Below are 18,835 nucleotides of genomic sequence, written 5' to 3' on the forward strand. Positions count from 1 at the left end.
CAGACGTCATAAGATTGACAAACACCTTATCTGAAAGCAGTAAAGGATTAAATCTCAAAGGATGGTAATTAGAATGGTAATACTATATGGTAATGGTAATGGTAATAATTGGGAATACGCACTGACACATCTAAGGGAGTGATCTAAGATGACTATGGCCTTTCATTCTGTTACTAGGGGGAGGAAGTTTTTGTCCAGAAGGAAATTATCTTAGGACCAGATCCAAAAGGTCTGGTCTTATGTTCTAAGTATTTTAGTGTGGGTTCTGTAAGTTTGATGTGTAATTTGTTATACAGGGCATATGAAGGGTTTTGCCTTGTCTAAACAGAGACTCTCTAACTGGGTTTTAGATATCATAGCCAAAGCTTAAAGACACAAGGGTCTGCAGGTCCCCTGCGTGTGTCCACCTCTTGGGTTGCTACAAAGGTTGTTCCACTGAGTGATATCTGTAATGCTGAATGCGAACAGGACTTGCTTAATGGTTTCAAGGCCCTGGCCGTGACTCTGGTTTCTTCTTTGTTTTTCCTGTGTTTCCTCCACTTCCTTGTGTTTTTTTGTTTTTTTTTGTCCTTTGTTGTCCTGTGTGTGTATGGGTGTCAGTCACACACACACCACAGCATCCAGGTGGTTCCTGTCCCCTGTCTGTCCCTCACTGCCTCTGCCCTCCTCCTCCCCTCCCCTCCCTCCCCTTCTCCTGCTTACAGCCACTTTCTCACCCTACATCTTTTGACAAACGGTGGGAGGATCTAGGATCTAGCTGTAGCTGTTGACAGAAGCAGGAGTTGTCAGAAAGCAAGGAGCAAAAAAATCCCTTGCTGCTTAACCCAGTAAAGACCAAACCCACCCTTCTAGTTACCGCAATCTTGCACCTATCAAAATTACTACTAAAGCCCTTGGAACCACATTGGAAACAGTCACCCAAACATTGATTCACCCACACCAACAGGTTTGATTAAAAACAAATAGGCTTCTGATAACGTCAATAGATTATTTAACCCAATCAAAATATCACGGCAAAAACAAACCAAAACCATAACTGCATCATTAGACACTGAAAAGCATTTGATGAAGTTGATTGGACATTACTATTTAGCACTCTCCACTTGGTTGTGGAGAATCGTTTTAGAGAGTCTTTCATCCACTGGATAAAAATACTGTACACTTAACCTAGGGCCATAGCAATCACAAATGGTGTAACTTCACAGAGCTTCATACTTCACCACAGAACCATACAAGGATGCCCATTCTCACTGTCCTTATTTTTACTTCACTCTCTGAGGATACTTTGGATTGTGCAGCCCATGATTTGGCTCTCCCATTTCAGGTATTGAGGTATTAATATTTTCCCAAGTCAGAAGCTCTTTAATCTCAATTATACCCCTTTGCTGGAAAAGATACAGGATAATTTCAAACTCACTGAATCTCTACACTAAAAATGAAAAGTCTGCCTAAGATTATCTGTTTCAATGCTTCCCAGCACTCTGAGTTAAATCAACCAACTTCATTATGGGGACAATGGTCTCAGGAGCATCTTTGTCAACAGGAAGACCATAGCGTGAACTGAACAAGGAACCTTCTGATTATGAGACAGCAGTGCTAAGGACTAAGCCAAAATGACTCCCACAAAAAAGTTCACAAATTCATATTTTCTTGAGACATTTAATTGCCTAAAAAAAGGCTTGTAGGTCTAAGACTTCTATATTAGTTAAATATGTAATAATTATATATAATGTCATAATTATTGGCAGGAGTAGTAACCATTGGTTACAATAGTCAGGCTCCTTTATTAGGTTGCTTGCATTACCCAGGTCTCATGTGTGACTTTGTTGGTATAAAATTATGACTGTCTGTACATAGAAGTGATGGATAACCAGGTATTACATACTGTCTCTGGTGGACATCCAGAATTCATAGTACTGTAGTTACATTAATATCTCTCATTTTGGTGTGTTCTCTAGAGAACCTTTGTACACGACTGCTTGAGGGTGTATGTAAGATGTACTTCGAAGAAAAAGAAGAAAAGAAGAGAAGGAATAGAAAGGTTAGAATAGAAAAGAAAACTTAAGAAAAAATAAACAAAGAAAAAAGGAATGATGGAAAGTGGGGGGGCGAAGACCGGGGGGCGGGGGGATAATTAAGTTTGGTGTAAGGGAAAACTTATCTAGATTGGTTTTGGGAGAGTTGGCCACAAAGCATCAGAGGAAAGAGGGTCAATTTGTTCAGTTTCAGAGCCTCAATTGGATGAATTACCTTTATTTATTATTAATTAATGTATCCATTCCCATCCCCCCAATTTGAGTTTGTCTTGTTTATTGATATACTGTAGTTTAGTGTGTTTTTATGCCACAGCATCATATTTGCTACAGCATGTAATTTTTCACGACAACAATTCAAATCCCATCCTTTAGTAGCTTAAAAACAAAATTGTTATTGACCTCTCATCAACGATATTAATCTATCCCTTATATGTTATTAAATATTACTATAATATTTCCTGTTAGAGAAACTCTAACTATTTAAATAACAATAACAGTTTTATGAAGTAAATATACCAAGTCAGGTGAATTGTCTTTACACAGACACTCACAGTGTGAGAAAGTGGCTCTGAATCCTGCTCCACTAATTGATGTGTCTGAGACGAACTTGACCCACAGAATGTGACCAATCACAGAGGTGTAGTTGGAGGGGAGCGAGTTTCCACAGAAGCGACCAACCAATGGCCCAGTGGAGTTGCCCTCTCTGAGTTCCAGGTAGTCATTTTGACAGCCAGAGTCTCCCTGCAGGTGAAAGATGCTGTACAAAACACAAGACTGTCACTGATATTCAGTAATAAAGTATCCTATAAATACAAAACATCAGTCATAAATTAATTATAGGTACATAAAACAAGTATGAAACATTTAATTATGTAGTGCTCAAACAGAATGTGCACCAGTCATCTTCATCATCATCTCGCAACCTTCACTATGCAGCTGAGTTTGTTTTTACTGTCTTTGTTCAGGTTTATAAAGCCATATCACCAATGAAAACAACAAGACTGGCTTCCAAAATAACATCAAGATCACAGCATGAATGTCCAGCAAGTGAGTTATCTGATTAAAAAAATTTAGTTAGTTCTTTTTGGAAATAGCATCTGACCAATACTGGATTGGGATGGATTGGGATTTTTGACACCAATACATATACATATATATATATATATGTAGATATATAGATAGATAGATAGATAGATTTATATATAGATAGATATAGATATAGATAGACAGCAGCCAGAAATAAGGGGGCTTATCTCAGTTTGCTTCACAAACACGTGATCAAGTGCAGGTGGTTCTTCAGTGTAGAACCAGCATCAGCTATCTGCGAACACTAGATCTCAACTTCTGACCTATGTCAGAGGTCATCATCAGATTTCTGACAGATCATCTTTGACAGGAATACGCAGTTACAAGAAGTACAGAATTTCTGTCATGTTTATGACGCTTTAGCAATGTCCATAACTGAATAAGGTTGTGGAATGCTGTTGAAATCTCCAGAAAAAGCTACTAAGGGAACCTTGAGTTTAGAATATTTCATCACAGATATGTGTATCCTAGGTCATGAATGAACCTCCATGTTCAAACTGACTGACATAAATGAGAGCTGGAGACGGTTTCCTGGTGAGCTCCTTATGGTCCACACACACTCCACATTAGGCGGATAAGCATCTGGATAGTTAGGACTGTTAAATGCGCCTATTTCCATAACCAGATCTCCTCCACAGCCTGAGCAGAAGAGGTGAGAAATATGAGTTTTCCTGGAGATCCTGTCAGTATCAGTGTGTATGCATGAGAACAGAATGATATTGAATTTGCAGTAATAAATGTATCCAGCTAGAACTGTGACCAGTGTGTCTTACTGGAAGTGGACGCTGAGTAGGTGGCTCTGAACCCTTTTCTGGAGATGGAATGGTCGGTAAAGAAGTTGATCACCAAAGAGTTACTGAAGGATGTCACTGGGTGAGGTATTTCAAAGCCACAATAGCGCCCTGAAAAAAATTTAAATTAAATTTTAATATTAATTTAAGGCTACATGTGATTTCAGTAATTGAACAAGCGGTTGACTTGTTACATTTAGCCAAAATAATGTATGTACAAACCCACACTACACTCTCTCTCTCTCTCTCTTTCTCTCGTTCTCTCTCTCTCTCTCTCTCACACTCACTCACACACACACACACACACACACACACACACACACCCACGCACATGCACACGCACATGCACACGCACACACATGAACAAAATAAAATTACCTATAGAAGGCGCATGGTAGTTATCTCCATCCAGGATCTCCACAGCATCATGGGAGCAATTGGAGTTGATCATCTCTAACTCAAAGTCAGTGAAGGACAGGGTCACATGATTGACTGGCCACAGAAAGACAAGTCAAAAGTTAAAAGTACACAACATTTCATGTATAACACCATGTATACAACAATGAGTTTTACAACAATAAGGCAACTCACATGGTTCCTGTGCTCTGATGATCCAACTACAGTTCTGATTGGGTGGGTAAGGTGCTGGGTACCTTGGTGATGCAATGGCCCCATTATCATCATCTGTAATGATGGTGGCACCACAGGCTGTTTAAAACAAATACAAAATTACATGGTCAGTGTCTTCCAACCCTTGGCCACCTGAACATACAGCTTGAGCCTGCTGGCCTACCTACAATGAGACATGGAATGGCTAGACCAAGAGGCAAAGACTTACAGAATGAGAATTCATGTAGAAGGTCTGAAAGAGACAGAAATGCTACTTTGTTGTTGAAATAACAGGTATAGGGCTCGTCTTGCATCAAGGAGTGGAATATTGTAAAGCTGTGTCAAACAGAGTGCTTGTGTCCTCGGTCTCTAAAATGATGCTAAGGTGGTAAGTATATTTTTACGTAAAGTGACTGATTGATACAGCTGATGTCTTACTAGAATGCTGTGTAAACGCAGAAACAAAATATCAAGATTGCAGTTGTAGCCTGTAGTGATTTTGCAATTTTTTTAGGTCAAATTCTAATTAAAGTTTATCACAACACAACCCACTCTACTTGTTTGCTTTTTACAATCTGATTGATGTTCTTCAATATTATTTTTCTAAAATTCTTTGTAGAAATTGTTTTTATTAGTTATATATAGCTTATTCAGTTGATCTCTGGAAATTTGTGTGGTGCATTCACCCTCTCAGTATAATAAAGGTCAATTCATGTTTCTTCCATGTTTCTTATAATCACTACACCTTGTCTGAGATCAGTTGTGTGCTTTGTGCATCCTTACGTTAACATGACAGTAGTCATGTTAGTCAGAGACAAAAAACGTCTTGTGGTGTAAGCAGCACAGCAATTCTGAGATCTTAAAAGTCGTGTAGTCCGAATATGGCATAGCATAAGTGAGTACTGAAAAGGGGTTGATGGATTAAAAGATGGATTGGTTGAATTGATATTTCACCCATGTTCAAGTGACTGAAACAATAGTTAAATTAGACCCACCCTCAGAGAAGTGAGCACTGAAACCACGGTTGCTGCGACTGGAGTCAGACCTAAAGCGAACAGAGATGGTGTTCTGGGTGGAGGTGATGGAGGTAGGAAGACTTGAGCCACACACACGGGCCAGCAGAGGAGAAGATATGGTTGGACCATCATGGATCTACAGAGGGACAGACATATGGTTTCTGTAAAGCTATGTTGCTTTAAAATTATTTACTTTACTTTTTATTTTAATCAATTCAGAATAAATGGTCAGTGGCCAGTAGACTGCATTTACAGTCCAGACTGTAGTCGTATTTGGACAGTTACACATTTTTTAAACTTCAGGGTCTGTGCTTCAGTAAATTAAATTTGAAATAAAATATTGGATACTACATTAAAGTGCCAAGTCTCAGCTTTAAATTTAGTAGGTTTACAGCAAGATTGAAAGAACTGTGTTTGAGATATAGCCCTTTTAACACACTATGCCCAAATTTGAATGGTTCAAAAGTCATTGGACACTTGGCTACTAAATGTTTCTTGGACAGCTGTGTGCCATTTCAATGTTAGTTCATGCACAACAGAGTTCCCACATGGCTCAGAGATTGATTGATTTAGAGTTGAGAGTTGCCATTTAGGATGAGTCGTCTGTCAGTACGAGGAGTAAAGAGGTGATCATGTAAGTGCAGAAGATAATGAGGCTCAAAAGCAAAAATCTATCAGAGAAATATCAAATGTAGTTGATCTGCCAAAATCCACAGCTGGCTACATTCTAAAAAAAGCAGGTGCACACAGGAAAATTAGAAAATGGCAAAAGGCCTGGTAAACCGAGGAACAAAGGTCTTGTGGATTACACAGATAATAATTTTTCTGGGGAAGAAAAAACCCTTTATGACTGCAAAGGAAGTAAAGAATGCTCTCCAGGACATAGGTGCACATGTTTCCTACTCAACAATCAAGAAATGGCTTCATGACTATAACCTCAGAGGATTCACCACAAGATGCAAACCCCTGGCAACCTTCAAAAACATAAAGGCCAGGTTGCAGTTGGCAAAAACTTACAGAAAGAGACCGGTAGTTCTGGAACAAAGAATTATTGATGATTTCACTGCAGACAGAAGCAACAGGATGAATGCAGAGGTATACAGGAACATTCTGTGTGCTCAGATTCAGTCAAAGGCATCAAAAATCTTTGGAGAACATTTCATCATTCAGCAGGACAATGATCCTAAACATATGGCCAAAGCAACCAGCCTTTTGAGTCAATCACCTGATCTCAGTCTGACTGAGCAGCATTCTGCTTGCTTAAGACGAGACTAAAGGCACAGGCCCCACAAGAAGAAAGAGCTGAAGGTGGCTGCAGTGAAGGCCAGGGAAGATAGAAAGCATCTGTTAACGTCTATGGCTTGAAGTCTACAGGCAGTCATTGACTGCAAAGGATCTTCCACAAAATATTAAATATAATGGTTTTGTTAGACCTCATGTGTATCTGTCCAATTACTTTTGAACCCCTAAACTTTGGACACTATGTACTAAAAGAACTATATCTCCCATACAAGTCTTTCTGTATTGATATGATATCATACTTTATTGTCAGCTTAGACTGAAATTCATTTTGCATCCTAAGGCAATTCTATCTAAGAAGTTGACACTCAAACCAACTGTAAAAATACACATTTGACACTTTCCCCAGTCATACATAACAAATGACAACAATCATAACAATCAAACATAAAACATCATAGTCTCTTGATTCATGGTCTCTGGAATCAGAGACTATGCAACACACTGATCTTAGTTAAGCAATGGTATAGACTGATGTATAGAAGAGTTCTGCAGCCTGTTAGTTTATGCAAGCAAGATAGCGGATGCTGGCTGCCGCTCCGCTATTAAGCTTCTGTTTGAGTTACAGATACGGCCTCAGCCTCTGTTTCATATCAACATTTTATCTGCACTTTACACTCCTCGCTATCCTGCCACTAATTTATATCTTCGCATGGTTACATGTGACTGGACAGAGACACCATTGAACCAGCCAGGGAATCAGCTGGTGATCAGTGTAGACTCTGCTGCTACCAGACCTTCAGCAAGACCTACTGGGGTCGGCTCAAGCAGGTGGCCCCACTGCCTAGCAAGCTTCCAAAGCTCTGTCTTTGTGTGGTTTAGTTGTACAATATCCTTTGGGTTCTCCTGTGGACTACACCCCTGCTTCTATCCTTGGATCAGGGCTAACCTTAGCCCAGTGCTAACGGCTGGCTCGTCATCCATGGCTCACCAAAACACTCCTGCAGAGCTTTGCAGACTGAACACCAGCTCCCCACCTGACTACATGGCCATTTGGACGAAGCTGGAATTCTCCGCCAACCCCGCCCCATCCACAGAGGCTCTAGTCTTAAATTTACTTTCCACTACATCATCTGGACATTCTCTGACTCACTGATACCTGGCAATGACTGTAAGACTATTACACACTGAACCAGATGACACTTACTGGATTCACCTTCCTCGACAGACCTTGGATAGAAGGTCGGGAAGGTGAAATTGCTGTGATCTATAGAGAAAATATCAAGACAACTTCCACCTCTATCCCATCACTTTCTTCTTTTGAATATCTTACATATAAACTCTCTGGTCCTACCCCTCGATCACCACAGTCATTTACCACCCCCCTTAACCAAACCATTCTTTCCTCTCTGACCTGTCAGCTTTTCTGAATCAGCTCTACTCTATCCTTCCCTTAGTTGGCAACCTCCTTGGCTACTTCAAAATCCACATGGACTCCACCGACTGCAAAACTGCAGAAGAAATCCTGGAACTGCTGCATTGCCTCATCTTTGCACAACATATCAATTTGCCCACACACAAACATGGACATATTCTGGACCTTGTCTGTTCAACCTGCTTAACTGTCCACAACCTACTGTATGTGCCCATGACCCTGCCATCTCTGACCACCTGGCCATCTTAGTGGTCAGTGACCTCACGATCACTCAGTCAACAGAACAATATCTCGCCCACTTCATTCTCTTCCTCCGTCCACAACAAAATATCACATCCTCCTGCATCTGCCTCCCCCACTATACCTGTAAGTTATTATAACGAAATACTGTCCTCCAGTTTTCATCAAGTGGCCCCCATTAGAACACGATCAACATCACGGACACAGCTCTCCCCTGGTTCAGGAGAGGATCACTGTGTGACCACATCGACCCCATTATGCATAACCTTCACTGGCTCTCCATCCCCCACCACATCCATTTCAAGATCCTTCTCATCACCTACAAAGCGTTTCACAACACGACCCCCTCCTACCTCTCCAATCTCCTCCACCATCAAAACCCAGCACGAAACCTCCACTTAGCTGATTCAAACCTTAAAACCGGTAACTGATGTAGATATTGTGGTTGATCGATGTATGTAAAGCATCTTTGGATGCCTTTCAAAGTGCTGTATAAATAAAATGTATTATTATTTTTATTATTATTATTATTATTATTATTATTATTAATATTAGTAGTAGTAGTAGTAGAAGTAGTAGTATCAAATCAAAGGACTCTAAATCGGCCAATAATCCTTGAACAAATTCGGAGGTGATTACAAAGATTAATTTTAAGTTTCGCAGACTGGCTGCTGAAACAGACCGTACTGTAATACAGCATGACTCTCTGAATAACTGATATAAAAAACAGAAGACTGACTTCGTACGAAGAGACTTGTTTAATTTCGGAATTGTGAATTGTCACTGGAGGCAGCTGACAATCAGGGGAAAGGCCAAAATAATTTCCTCTGTCTTTTTTGTATGAATAATAAGAGCATGATAATGCAGAATTTAAACATACTCAAATTAAAACTGAGACCTTGCACTTTAATGTAGTATACATTATTTTTATTTCAAATTGAATGTTACGAAGCACAAAGCCTGAAAAACAAAAAAATGTGCAACTGTCCAAATACTTACAGTCAGAACTGTATATAGCGCTTTTCTAGGTCGATGGACTAATTACCTCACACTTTGAACAAGATTTTTCAACTTCCATGGCCTCTTGCAGCCTAATGATGATTACAATTCTTTAGGTAATCCAAGAAGCAGTGGTGGTACAGTTTGTCACTTTCTATTGGAAGGTATTTCCCAATTCACTGCCTATGACAGGCTACATTAGTTGGTGAGTTCCCCAGTATTTAGCCTTTATCAGTGATTCAAACTAACCCACATGCAACCACTTACATTTATAAACCATGGACAAAAAACAAATAAAATAGGGTCTGGGAGCTCTCTAATAGGCCAGCAACAAAAAGAATTGCTGTGGCACCATGCTCTTGAACTACAAATATATGTTCCTTAATGATTCACTCACAGCCACATAGTCCCAGGAGCAGTTGATATGATGTTCAATGTCCAGGTCAGAGAAATTGAAGAAGACACGGTGGTGGGGATCTACACTGATGACCCAGGAACAGTCCACATTATTGGGATAGCTGTTGGGATACAAAGGAGAATGGATCTCCCCTGATGGAGATGTGACTGGGCCTCCACAACCTGTAGGAAAAGGACAGTTAATTAAAGGTTACTAAGGGTGCTGGTGTTGGTGGAAAACTGCAGTTTTTCTCTGATGTATTGTGCCCATGTCAATGTATGTATATGGCAATAGTGATGATGGCGACAGTATCCTGTACTTTTTGTTTGTTTCCAGCAGAATTACAATTATACACCCCAAGTAACAGAAATGTACCATTAAATCAAAACAAATCTCACTTTTGGCAATACAACAAAATCAGCTGACTCCTTTTCTACCCAGTTTTCCTGTCTTTGGAAGGACCAATTCTTTTACCATGGCTGTCCATTTCACTGCTTCCTCTCACTCTTAGCCTGCGGAGGTTGTAGACAACCAAGTGCCAATTCTAGTACACAGACTTTGTAGCTATTTTTTTTTTCCTTGCCAGCTTAACCAGGAGAGCTTTTGTTCAATCCAATGTTCATTACTTTTGTTGGACAATCAATTAGTCATTTAACATAACAAGAAATTCAAATTACCCTGGAATATCCAGTTCCCTACCACCCCCAGTGCAGACCCTGCATGGAAATTACAGGATAGAAAAAAGTTTTCTAGTTCTTTTCCTAGTGTCTGACATGTATTTTAATGTCAGAACCAGAATTTTTGTCTCAGTCTTGATAAAACTTGATGGATGTGTAAATACCAGTGACAGGTAGTGTTTCATTGTGTCAGTGTTTTGTAAAAAATAGAATGATAAAGTCCATATTCTGATAGTGATCATTTAATAAGGATTAAATCACCAACGAATTAGGGTTACACTGCAGATGACAGTCTGCACAACTCTATTCCAAACTGTAAATACAGTTTGCAGCTCTCTGAGAATTACTGATTAAATCAAAATTGCACTCTTCAGACCTCAGTTTGTTTGACATTTCTTTTAGTGTACATTGAATAATCACTAACTGCAATAAGTATATAAATAAAGGTGAGTCTATGGCAATCACTGGATTATCCAATAAAATCTGTGCTACATGTAGAATTACAACATCAAAATGTGATGATTTGTTCCATCAGCTGGAAAAAATAAACATACTATCATAACTGTAGATGAGAATTCTAACACTTGCTGGTATTAACAACATTGTTATCTGGTAGATCCAGCAGAGGTCCCTGCCTGCCTTCCTGGATGTGAGCTGGGTCATCGCAGTTCCCTTTATTCAGCATCCAAATAACAAATACTAAAAATTGACAGCAGGATAACAATGACTTTTGCGGTCATCCTTGCTGTGAATCCCAGGAGAGGGACCAGACAATGTAAAAACACCCATGGAACAGAGACTGATGCTTCATCCAACAGACTGAAATATATTTCACAAAGGAAAATCATCAGAATTAAACACATAATGATCTGCAGTCTTTCTTTATTTCTCTCTCTCCCTCTCTGTCTATCTTATACATGCACACAAACATCCACATACACCTGCATACTCTCTCTCTCTCACACACACACATCCCAAGTGGTCTCTGAGATAAGAAACTTTCCAGACTCCTATTATAAATTTTAGATGCATTTCTGAAGTTACCTCACACTGATATTTCTCCTTGGTTAAGCACATGTCTGAAATAACATGAATTACCTGTCCAACTAATCAGTAATCCAATTAATATTACTTTCAACAATTTTCATGAAAATTGGTTCAACTCCAACGGCTGAGTTAAACGAAATGGCAAAGTTATGAAATGCAAAACTTAATGCATTGTTTGCAGTGCGACCACACTGCTACCAAGTGGCCATGTATAGTTGGGTCTCTGTAATCCTTGTGATCCTGAAGTGTATAGTTATTGGTTGTCTAAGACTGTATTTTATTATATTGTAAATCAAATTAGATGTCGTTTAACTCCTGTTCATCTATTAGTAGTGTTGAAAATATTCTTGACAGTTAACTGGTCTTGTATATCATTCTGAATAATGCCTTGATGTGCTTCACTATGATTATTGTTCAAACCATATGCATTCCTTAATATTCTATGTGATACACTATTACATACTATTTACTGTATGTTTAGAATCACTGTTGATTGACCATAGTAATAAGCTGAAGTATGTGATCTGTGCGCATAAAACTTCAATGAAATTAATCTCCCTAGAATAAGGAAAGTTTCCAGATCAATTCCTCTCCCATTCCTTGAAACAAGAGGAATAAATATTCATCAGAGGCTAATTACAATTTGGGCATGAAAGGCCATTTCTCTCCCTGTAATACATATACTAGACCTGCCGGTCAATAAAAAGATCTGACTGCCTTTGTTGGCTCTTCTTTTTTCATTATTATTTTTTTGCTCTCTGAGAGTTTTTGCTTTTTGTGCTTCAAGATTTTTCTGTAACTGCTCACCCAGCATTTTCCCTAGTCTTATTTAACTTTTTCTGGACTTGGTATTCCTGCATTTTCTTTTTCCTCTTTGTTAGGCTGAGCACATTTTAATTTTTAGGTGAAACAAGCCTTGATTTGTAAGTCAGAACCAAACTGAATGAGTCTAAGTCATTTATATACTTTGCAATTCAGTAAGTCTCACTCTGATAGTATTATGGAACTTTTGTCGTGAAATTACATTCAAGAGTATTCAACCAGTCTTGTTAAGGGAAGTGAGTGAAGCAGAGTTCTATCCAACTACAACTTCAACAGACCTAGAAACCAGAAAAGGCTGTATTGCCTACCAACTTCTGCCTGCTTGCAAGAATCATCACCAGCCTTAAACTTTGCTCCATCAACCCTTGGGTGAGGTCGCCAGATCACGTCATCTGATAAGCCCCGCTACCTGACCCTCATTGCTGGGTAACTGCTGTATCCTGGGGAGCATCACCTTACTGGGAGTCACAAGTGAAGCCAGCACTGAAACAGCCAATTCAGGTTTAACTGGAAGGGGTTCAGCTCTATGATGACACTGCAAATGAAGAAAACTTCTGCTGTCTGTGACAAGAGTTGATGTTGGGTAGTGCTCTGAACTCTTAATTTTAAGTCCTACATAAGCTGATTATTCCCCTAGCGTTCTGCCGTTCTCTGGTAACTCCAAACTACATACTTCATTTCACTATTGCCAAACTAAGTGATGAGTTCAACTTTATTCATCTGTTTGATTCTCATCTCTTTATTAAGTGTTCATTATTAATGTCTCATTTATTCAGTTGCTTATGACATTTAGCTATAATTAAAACCCTCCTTTATTGCCAAGTCGTGGTTTTGTGTATTTCTTCAAAGCAGAGCAAAAAATCCCTGTTTTGAGTTTACTACTTCTGATTATAAGACTGATTATTCTGGTTTATATATTTTCCTTCAATTGAAGGTGGTGCACCAATTTTCAACGACTGCAAATTTAAATGTTAGTGTAGTAGTCACTACACATCGCACTAAATGAATGGGTCTGCACCAAGGTGGTAGGAGAGGAGCAGCTGAGGCTATGTTTATATAATGTAGGTGGTGCAGTGAAATTTATGGTGCTCATTTTGGCATGAAATTGCGTTTGCGTTTAAACCTGCTCAGACCACCTTTGGTGGCTTTGGTTGATAGAGATATACACACATTGACCTCTACAAAATCACAATCACCTTTAATGTATGTTGGCTTTTACCTCTTTCAGATTTTCTACATTTTTTTTTTTTTTGGATCAAAAAAATGTGTAGCATTAAATATGATTGGACCCCTCTGCCCCCCCCCCCCAAAAAAAATGCCTAAATCTAAAGACAGATAGGAATCACGATGCAAACCCACAGGCTCTGTTGTCATTCTTGTGCATTCTGTATGCCTGCCATCCACTACGTCCACCTTCCAGCGACACAGTTGTAGTTTATAAATGTAGCGCTTCATTTATTAAAAAATTGTTGCCTTTGAACATAATGGCCGATAATTATGTTTGTCACCACAACGTATTTGGGAAAACAATTTGTAATATATAAACAGAAATTCTCCCAGAGGATAGGGTTGGATGAGTGATTTCCCACAACTACTTGAAAGAATAGCTGATCTCTTCTGTGCAGTTGATTAAACACCTGTAGTCATCACACAGCAGCAGGAAGGCTCATGTATTTCATCTACAGTTGCTGATTTGAGAAACTGTGCGTCCTTTTTTTTACCTACATGCCAAATAAAATTCATTATTCAATTCAAAATTCAGTTAGTTATATTTCTTACTTCCCTGCCAGATTGGGAATTTGCATAACAAAAATACTGTCACTTTGGAAGATCCACTTTATTTGTCCAAGTCAGAATTCTGAAGCTTCATATTATCTTCACCTTAACTGTACAATGTATTTTTGCACAGGACATGGACTGTGGATTTTGTTCCCATCACTTACACCGGCCAGAATGGAAAGGAGGAACAAGTACAGAGACAAAAAAAACTCTTTCAGTGTACATGTGGGCTTCTCAATATGTTTTTAGGCAGATCTGAAAAAATGTGAACCCATTATTTAATGCTAGTAACTAAAACCAGCTCACAGTGCATTTTCTGTAGCTTCTGCTTTCAAAAGCATGTTTGCCTGTTTCTCTGATACTTGTTTTGCTAAAGTTTGTTGTGTTAGACTGACATCACAATTTGGGACTTTTACCCTGCATGATGCCTGCCTCCCCAAGAAGACTTTATTTCTCTGATGAACTTATTACTTATGTTACCTCATATATTATAAAAATGAAATGTCAAGCTACATTCACCACTGTGTCCCCCTGATAATACCCATACCTAATATTGTGCGATATTTTGTGGAATAGTAGCATTGACATATGGCATATGGACATGTATTCAGTGATGTCCACCTACCTCCTGGGACTTCAGCCCAGCTTGCATTGAAACCTCGACCACTGACATAGGCATCAGACTTGAAGCGCACTGTGAGCAGGTTGCCAGTGCTGGAGACACGCATTGGGCTGGATGTGGTGCTGCAGAGCTTGGCCAGTTGAGGGGCTGACAGGTCTGGGCCTCCATACACCTGAGGGAAGTCAGTTAGTGTTAAAATTGTTTAAATTCAATTTTTCCCTCATCAGTCTACACCCAATACCCCATAATGGCAAAGCGAAAACAGAATTTTAGAAAATTTTGCAAATTTATTAAAAAGGAAAAACTGAAATTTCACATAGACATAAGTATTCAGACCCTTTCATCAGTAGCCTACTTAGTTGAAGCACCTTTACCAGTGACTACAGCCACGAGACTTCTTGGGTATGACGCGACAAGCTTAGCACACCTGGATTTGGGGATTTTCTGCCATTCTTCTCTGCCGATCCTATTAAGCTCTGTCAGGTTGGAGTGAGACCATCACTGGACAGCCATTTTAAGGTTTTTCCAGAGATGTTTGATGATGGATTTAAGTCAGGGCTCTGGCTGGGCCACTCAAGGACATTCACAGAGTTGTCCCTAAGCAACTCCTGTATTATTTGCGTAGGGCCATTGTACTGTTTGGAAGGTGAAAATTAGGACCAGTCAAAAGGCACAAGCACTCTGGACCGGGTTTTCATTAAGGATATCTCTGTTCTTTGCTCCATTCAGCAGTCCCTGCCGCTGAAAAACACCCCCACAGCGTAATGCTGCCACCACCATGCTTCACCATTGTTTCCTCCAGACATGATGCTTAGAACTGAAGTCAAACAGCTCAATCTTGGTTTCATAAGTACAGAGAATCTTGTTTCACACAGTCTGAGTCCTTAAAGGTGCTTTTTTGCAAACTCCAAGCAAGCTTTCATGTGTCTTTAACCGAGAAAAGACTTATATCTGACTATTCTGCCATAAAGCCAAGATCGGTGGAGTGTTGCAGTACTGGTTGTCCTTCTGGAAGTTTCTACCATGTCCACACAGGATCTCTGGAGCTCACCCAGAGTGAACATAGGGTTATTGGTTACCTCTCTTACCAAGGCCCTTCTCCCCTGATTGCTCAGTTGGGCCACGCGGCAAGCTCTAGGAAGACTGACGCAAACTAACTTCAACAATGTCTTCATCTAAATCATCAACTTGTCTCTTAGACTCCATCCCAACTGCGCTCCTTAAGGAAGTTTTACCCTTAGTTAACACCTCTTTACTAGATATAATCAATATGTCTTTATTAACAGGCTATGTACCGCAGTCCTTTAAAACAGCTCTAATTAAACCTCTTCTTAAAAAGTATACTCTTGAGCCAGATGTTTTAGCCAACTATAGACCTATATCTAACCTGCCTTTTCTCTTTAAGATCCTTGAGAAATCTGTTGTGAATCAGTTGTGTGACTTTTTACATGATAATAGTTTGAGGATTTTCAGTCAGAATTTAGAGTGCATCATAGCACAAAGACAGCACTAATGAAAGTTACAAATGACCTTCTAATTGCATCGGAAAGAGGTCTTGTCTCTGTACTGTCTTGTTAGATCTTAGTGCTGCATTTGATACCGTTGACCATCATATTCTATTACAGAGACTGGAACATTTAATTGGCATTAGAGGAACCGCTCTCAGCTGGTTTAAGTCCTATTTATCAGATCAATTTCAGTTTGTGCATGTTAACGATAAATCCTCCATATACTCAAAAGTTAGTCACGCAGTTCCACAAGGTTCTGTGCTTGGACCAGTTGTATTCACCTTATATATGATTCCTTTAGGCAACATTATTAGGAAACAATCCATAAACTTAAAATGTTATGCAGATGATACCCAATTGTATTTGTCAATGAAGCCTGATGAAACCAATCAGTTAGCTAAACTTCAAGCACGCCTTAATGACATAAAAACCTGGATGACCAGACACTTTCTGCTGTTAAACTCAGACAAAACTGAAGTTATTGTGCTTAGCCCCCAACACCTCACAACCACATTATCTAATGATGCAGTTACTCTAGATGGCATTGCTCTGGCTTCCAGCTCCACTGTTAGGAGTTATTTTTGATGAGATAATGTCCTTTAACCCCCACATAAAACGGACTTCAAGGACTGAATTTTTTCACCTACATAACATTGCAAAAATCAGGCACATCCTGTCTCAAAAAGATGCAAAAAAACTAGTCCATGCTTTTGTTACTTCTAGATTACTTCTAGGATGGATTATTGCAACTCCTTATTATCAGGCTGTCCCAACCAATCTTTAAATAATCTCCAGCTGATCCAGAATGCTGCTGCACGAGTACTGACAGGAAATAGGAAAAGAGATCATATTTCTCCTCTGTTAGCCTCTCTGCATTGGTTCCCTGTAAAATTCAGAATAGGATTTAAAATCCTCCTCCTCACCTACAAAGCCCTTAATGGTCAGGTACCATCATATCCTAAAGAGCTCATAGTACCCTATTACTCCACTACAACACTGTGCTCTCAGAACAAAGGCTTGCTTGTGCTTCCTAAAGTCTCCAAAAGTAGAATGGGAGGCAGAGCCTTCAGTCATCAGACTCTTCTACTGTGGAACCATCTTCCAGTTTGGGTCCGGGAGGCAGACACCCTCTCTACATTTAAGAGTAGGCTTAAAACCTTCCTTTTTGATAAAGCTTACAGTTTGGGCTGGCTCATGCTTGCTTTGAACCACCCCCTAGTTATGCTGCTATAGGCCTTGACTGCTGGGGGACCTCCCATGATGTACATCTCCTCCTCTTCCTTTCCATCTGTAAGCATTCATATCACATCAGTGCTCGTTACTAACTTGACTTCTTCTCTCTCCCGTGGTTTTGTGCTTTCTTGTCTCTCTCCTCTCTCCTCCTGTTGCTTTCTTCAGGTATTTCTGCCTCTGGAGCTAGAGTCTGGTTCTGTGACTGCAAACCACCTACTGCCCCCATGATCCTGCTCAACACCCACTGCTTCAATTATTATGATTGGCATTAGTATTATTATATTTAGTTTTATTAGTATTATTATTCACCCTATTACTAATATGTAATTATTGGTTTTATTATTAGTCTCATTATTGTTATACATCTTTATGTTGTACCTGTACTGTACTATGATCTCTTGGCTGTTGTCAAGTCCTTGCTCGTGGGGGAATGTTGGATCTCTGTAAATGTAACTATAAAGAGTACGGTCTAGACCCGCTCTATATGAAAAGTGCCCTGAGATAACCTCTGTTATGATTTGGCGCTATATAAATAAAATTGAACTGAACTGAGTTCTAGAGTCCTGATTGTTCCAAATTTTTTCCATTTAAGAATTATGGAGGCCACTGTGCTCTTGGGAACCTTCAATTCTGCAGATCTGTGCCTTGACGCAATCCTATCTCTGAGCTTTGCAGGCAGTTGCTTCAACTTTATGGCTGCAGATGTATTTTGTATGGATCATCACAGTGCCAAATAAAATCACACAATTAGAAATGGATGACTGCTGGATCTTGTTTCTGTTAATGGTTTTAATGCTGTAGCTGATCGACGATGATCAGTGTATAAAATATGATGCATTGTTTTGGATTACTGTTTTACCGTTGGGTAGGTTAAACATTGGTTAAGTATTTAAATTTACCTCCACCTTAAGCGTCTTCAACAGTAAAATACTACAGTACTACTACAATATCTGACACATGGTCTTACCAACTTCCTCTCTCCTGCCATCTTCACTGAGAGTGTTTTACCCCTCCACAGTGTAAAAATTAAAACTTGAAATTGTTCTCCTTTAATTGAATTTCTGATTAAGCTGAACAAAAAAATATGTATTGCATTATTTATTTTTTCTTATTAGCTCACTACAATATAGTCATTACTTTAAACACAAGTCCTTCAGTTAGACTCAAGCTTTGTGTAAAATCTTCAGACCCATTTCAGAAACTAATCATGAGTTCAAGTTTTTGAAACTTAAAATGATGGGTTGACTAATTGTACAAATCTTTCACTTAACTCCTCATATTAAATTGTTTAGAAAGATT

The 18,835-nt window shown here is 39.3% G+C and overlaps 1 protein-coding gene across 1 annotated transcript in view; it reads right to left on the reverse strand.

Annotated features, from left to right (window-relative positions):
- cubn (cubilin (intrinsic factor-cobalamin receptor)) overlaps positions 1–18,835 on the reverse strand; it is a 154,874-nt gene that overhangs the window by 56,117 nt on the left and 79,922 nt on the right. Inside the window, exons 30-37 of the mRNA XM_040126653.1 lie at positions 14,799–14,967; positions 9,849–10,030; positions 5,518–5,674; positions 4,505–4,621; positions 4,292–4,405; positions 3,896–4,024; positions 3,629–3,761; positions 2,588–2,793 (exon numbers count right to left, since the gene is read on the reverse strand). Coding sequence (XP_039982587.1) covers positions 2,588–2,793; positions 3,629–3,761; positions 3,896–4,024; positions 4,292–4,405; positions 4,505–4,621; positions 5,518–5,674; positions 9,849–10,030; positions 14,799–14,967 — 1,207 coding nt within the window. The remainder of the gene's footprint in view (positions 1–2,587; positions 2,794–3,628; positions 3,762–3,895; positions 4,025–4,291; positions 4,406–4,504; positions 4,622–5,517; positions 5,675–9,848; positions 10,031–14,798; positions 14,968–18,835) is intronic.

Source organism: Xiphias gladius, chromosome 5, assembly GCF_016859285.1.
Source record: "Xiphias gladius isolate SHS-SW01 ecotype Sanya breed wild chromosome 5, ASM1685928v1, whole genome shotgun sequence".
Lineage (NCBI taxonomy): Eukaryota > Metazoa > Chordata > Actinopteri > Istiophoriformes > Xiphiidae > Xiphias > Xiphias gladius.